The sequence below is a fragment of the Arachis duranensis genome, chromosome 6, assembly GCF_000817695.3.
Source record: "Arachis duranensis cultivar V14167 chromosome 6, aradu.V14167.gnm2.J7QH, whole genome shotgun sequence".
NCBI lineage: Eukaryota > Viridiplantae > Streptophyta > Magnoliopsida > Fabales > Fabaceae > Arachis > Arachis duranensis.
The window spans coordinates 10,703,344-10,708,615 of record NC_029777.3 but is presented as its reverse complement, the minus strand read 5'-3'; the positions used below and the strand labels follow the sequence as shown (position 1 = coordinate 10,708,615).

The window sequence follows — 5,272 nt, the reverse complement described above, 5'->3', positions numbered from 1 at the left end:
AATTAAAATGAAATTTAACATAACAACTTAAAATTATAATATCAATCTTATCACGTGCATGGCACGGGTGATTAAACTTGTTACTATCCTATTATCAAGTAATAATTCAACCATAAGTATAAATTGTATATCCCAAAATATTAGAGTCTAAAATGGAGTAAAAAATTTGACACGCCAGAGGAAGGGATACACACATTCTTACATTGAAACTAAATGGTGAGAGATTTTATTTTGATGAGCCCACAAAAAATGAAGCTGTTATTCCACATGTTACGATCATTTTTAATTTTATTAAAGAAAGATAGTAGATTTAGATAAAATTGAAAGAATGTAAATTAGGATTGTTATTTTTTGTTATTTAGTATATAAAATGAGATGTTTAATTATTCTTAATTTGGAATTATGAGTCTGGAATTAGATATGTATAGAACAGTAGTTTATATATATGAAGAGAGGGTGTTGTTTGGGGTTAGCAAAAAAAAAGATGTCAATGAAGGGTGTTAAGAGAAAATAACTCATTTAATATGAATAGCTTCAGTTATTATGAAAAATAAGACATTTTGTAAATTCATTTGTCACATTTTTTCTTTCAAATGCATTCTCTAGAATTTGAACTCTAGACCTTAGTGGTGGGGAGGGGGTGAAATGCCACCTGAACTAAGGCTCTTCGTCCCTTAGTTTGCTACTTATCATTGAAAGTTTATGAGCATTTTAAAAGGTGAAAGTCTTGCTATATTGGTGTCTCAAGTACGGGTATTTATAGACCGTGCTAAGCCAGGTTTAAGTAGACCCAGATTCGGCCCAAAAAAAAAAGTCTATTTTAACCCGACTCAAAGTGATCCAAAAAAAACCGGTTAAACCGAAGTCGATTCGATGAAACATTAGTATATACAAATTTATAAATTTTATATATTAAAATAATAAAATTTTATTTTTAAAAAATAAATATTGAATCATAAAAGTATAATATAACATTACTAATTAACTCAAATATATATTTTTTAGTGTAAAAAGTGATTTTAGATCGGACTAGGTGACCCGAAACAAAACCCGAACCCAACCCCAAAAATAATACCGATTAAAAAAATAAAAACCTGATATGGCTCACACTCCTAGTCTCAAGGGTGAACATTTAGTGTGTTTAGATCTAGGTGGGAATAAACTCTTCTTTATTTTTTAAGTTGTTATTATTTTGTATATTTTTATAATCTTCTAGGCCTTACTTTGTTGTTGATGCAAGATTCTCTGTGTTTAGCTTTAACTAGATTAATTTTGATTGATTATTTTTCCTTAAAGAAAATGCCAAAGGAGATTTTAATTAATTAAAGATTAGTCTTTGTACTTTTCTCCTCTTCTTGAGTCGAGGTTGTAACTCAATAATCGAAAAAAAAATTGTTGCCAACTACTTTACTACTCCAAGTCCCCAAACGAAAATGTAATTAGGTATTTTCATTTAGAATAATATTTCATATCTTCAAATAATTATTTTAAAAGATTAGTTTAATTATAATAGTTATTAAACGAATAAAATGTTGATAGACATAAAAATACAAATCTAAATTATAATCTTGTTAATCAAACTGAAAGGAAATTCAACCTCCAACTATATATTGCAGAAAATTTTAGAATAATAGATTATCAAAACATATGGTACAAATGCGAGAAAGGAAAGGTGGTGGATCTTTCATGATACAGGAACATCATCAAGAATGAAAGGTCCAAGTTTACCAGCTCTAAATAAAGTGAGAAACTTCTTGGATACCATCAACCTTGCTTCTGATGCCTTGTGAGGAATTTTCATTGCTTTCTGCAGTGCTCCAAACTGCAGGTCAATGAGGCCCTCTAAGTCATTCTCATCTTCTACATTGCCGTCGAATTCTGTTAGCGTTGAATACAGTGCACGCTGAACTTCCATTACAAGGTCCTGTGATGGATGGCTCAAGAACAAAAATAGTTCAAAAAGATCCATTTATATATAGCATGGCAGTTAACATTCATATACAGTCCTTGCCATCATCTCACAGGACGAAACACCCAATGTCAAAAATGTATTCCAATAAAACCCTTAATCAGCAGGTGCAATAAAATGCACTTCAATGTCTTTTGCACTTGCAGTAACAAAGGTTTTCTGCTAATTGTTAAAACTCTTGATTGTTTCTCAAATAGGTAGCAGCAACATATAGTTGCACTACAAAATCACTCAAAATATTAATCAATAAAAATACCTCAAAGGATTTAAATCAAATCTCACAATGTAATAATTAACATCATACAGGATTAGATATCATAGTCCAACAGTCAAATCATCAAAAGCACAAGTATTCTCCATTAAATGAGGTTAGAAAAACTTGAGAAGTGTTATGGAATTTGGAATTTATTAACCAAGGATGGAAATTGGAAGCTGAGAGCATCATAGACTGTCATGCACAGAAGAAAAAAAACCAGAGAAATGAAGTCATATCTTACCTCAACATAAATCAAGTGAGATTTATTTGGTAGATTTCTTGTCTTTGGCTTTAGATTTTTCAGACTATAGTCAGGTTTTTCTTCAGCATCATATTCAATACCATCTATTCTCCTATTATTTAGGTGTTTCCAGTGAAGTGGAGTCCCCCGAGTATCCAAAACTGCCAGTAAGTATTGTGCGATACGCTCCTCACCCACCACTGAATCTTTCACAGAACCTATCAATGCAACAACCAAGGTTAGACGAGAAAAGCTAGACTAGCATATGTGCAACGGACACATGTAGTCAAGAAGTAGCGCATGCAGATAAGATCTTACGAAATTGCTGAGAACTTCACAAATTGAGGGACGAAAAGTTCATGGAACAGTTTTATTGGAAATTAAGAAAACAATTCTTTTTTATTTTCTTTACTTTTTTTTTCTTCTGGGGAAAAAAGGATGTTAGGAAATGTAACTTCAATTGCTTGATACATTACCTGCAAGAGCCAGCCTTAACCCTGTCTCTATGTCTGAGATACTTGGAACAAGCACCCCTGGGGTATCTAGGACATATATGCTGGGTTTTTGTGCTATCTGAAACATCAAGTAAGATGCACATTTCATTATGAGAACCATCAACGTATCATAGAAAAAGATGGCAGAGCAATTATAGAAACAAAATATTGGAAGCACTGACTTAATCATATTACAAGAATTAACATGAACCACGGGTACTTCTTTACTACCCTTCTAGCTTTTGTAAACAATATTTCCTTCAAACAATAACGACAAACTTTCAGCATCCGGGACAGACTGGAAATCTAGACTAAACTCAAGTTTGAAGTATACCCACACATAAAAGCAAACTACAAACCATTTCTGAAACAATTGAGATATATACACAACTTGTAAGCTAAAAACCAATAAATCGAGTGACACTAATCACCACAGAAATCCCACATAACGATAAAACTCAGTATTCAAAGTTCATTAAATCAACTCAGAAACAAAGTGGGGAAATTTAAGTACAAGACCTTAAATCCAGCAATATCTTGGGTAACACCAGGTAGTGGACCTACAGCAGCTCGCTTCATCTTCTCCTGCACTATGGAACCAAATCTAAACATCACCAAATGCAAACCCAAACCAACTAAAAAAAGAATTCAATTAGCACATGCTATTATTTCCATCACTATAAAATATGTTCCAATTGATCATCATTGATTACCAGGAAAGCGAGACTGCGCAATTTGATGAATGGAGTTAATCAACGCAGATTTTCCAACATTAGGAACACCAACCACCATAACCAGCAGAGTAGGTTCCCTCGAAATGACTTCCTTCAGCTTCAACTCCGCAAGCTCCACAAGCTTCTTCACTGAACTCTTACTATGTGCGTTTATCGGAATACAATCCTGCTTGCACCTCGCAAAATAATCCACCCATTTCTACGCAGAAATTAATCATAATTTTTCATTAATTCACGCATAACTCAATCTACGTTGAAAAGAAAAGAGGAATTGCGAGTTAGTTTTACTTTACGTGCATGATGTTAGGGTTGGCGAGGTCTTTCTTGTTGAGAGCGACGACGCGGCGTTTGCCGGAGAGGTAAGGCTGGAGGTCGGAGTTGGCGGAGGAGAGAGGGATGCGGGCGTCGCGGACTTCGATGACGAGGTCGGAGAGTTTGAGGCGGTGGCGTATGGCGCGTGTGGCCGCAGCCATGTGTCCAGGGAACCAGTTAATGGCTCCTCCGCCGGCGTTGAATCCCATGTCTCCTAACCCTAACCCTTTCTTCAGCAGACTTTTCAATCCCGCCATTGTTTCTCTGTGTGGCACCGTTTCGGGTGGTGGCGATGGCGGTGTATTATCATTTTTTTTCATAAGACATTTTTTGTTGTAGAGTTTTTTTCCATAAGACTAGAAGGCTTTCTTTTTTAACCAAAGAATGAAAGCCCAATGGGCTAGCCTAATGAAGCCCAATGGGCTAGCTCTAACCAAAACCATTACAATAACTCTTAGAGAAACAAAAATTAGATTATAATCAACTCACACTCGTCTGCTTAAAGACATCTGTGTATCCCTCTTTAGATTAGAAGATTTTGTAGGCAACCAATCAAAAAAATAATATAAACCAAAAAAAAAAAATATAATTGTCAACTTCTTAATCACATCACTATTGTAACAATTAGATTATATCAAATTCATGCTCCTTTTAGGAAGCTTGGTTGCCTCAAAACAACATTAAGATCGTATTATTTATCTTAATTGTAACTACATAACTATAACCATAACTATGAATACGATATATTTTATATGATATGATGATCACCCTTCACTTAATCACTGTACTAGGTCGCAACTGATTTTATATATCACTCAATTACTAATATATTATGTTAATGTAACTATAATAATATTAACAATCCTATCAAATATCAAATAATAATAACAACAACGACAACGACTACATTTTCCTTTAAAAATTCATAGACACCCTAGATCTACGTTATTATTTTTTGTAATCTGTCCTTTTTATATGTTATCTTTAGCGATATTTTTTATTTCCAAAGTTAATTATTGGTTTAAAAGTATTATTTGAAGCGACCCAACATTATTGTCATTAATAGTATTTAATGTTTATTATAATTGCTTTCAAAACTATACTTATACGGTGATAAAATACTAAATACTAATATATAAAAAATAGTTTGAACTTCTCATATAAGTCTTCTTAGATTTTTCTTTTATCGAAATAAATAAGTACTTTTTTGTTAAGAAAAATAAAAAATACTACTCGTACACCAAAAGTTATCAATGTATTTGTGTA

The 5,272-nt window shown here is 33.2% G+C and overlaps 1 protein-coding gene across 2 annotated transcripts; it reads right to left on the bottom strand.

Annotated features, from left to right (window-relative positions):
- Window positions 1–1,581: 1,581 nt before the first annotated feature.
- LOC107492629 (short integuments 2, mitochondrial) lies at window positions 1,582–4,304 on the bottom strand. Of its 2 annotated transcripts, none has more exons than XM_016113668.3 (6): window positions 3,988–4,304; window positions 3,674–3,893; window positions 3,480–3,550; window positions 2,943–3,039; window positions 2,467–2,684; window positions 1,582–1,924 (listed from the first exon to the last, which is right to left on the bottom strand). In XM_016113668.3, the coding sequence occupies exons 1-6, from the start codon at window positions 4,261–4,263 to the stop codon at window positions 1,685–1,687; spliced, it is 1,122 nt and encodes a 373-aa protein (XP_015969154.1). In that variant the 5' UTR covers window positions 4,264–4,304; the 3' UTR covers window positions 1,582–1,684. The 2 variants fall into 2 exon arrangements, with proteins under 2 accessions (XP_015969154.1, XP_015969155.1); XM_016113669.3 differs by having other exon boundaries at window positions 3,674–3,860; window positions 3,988–4,302.
- Window positions 4,305–5,272: the final 968 nt, after the last annotated feature.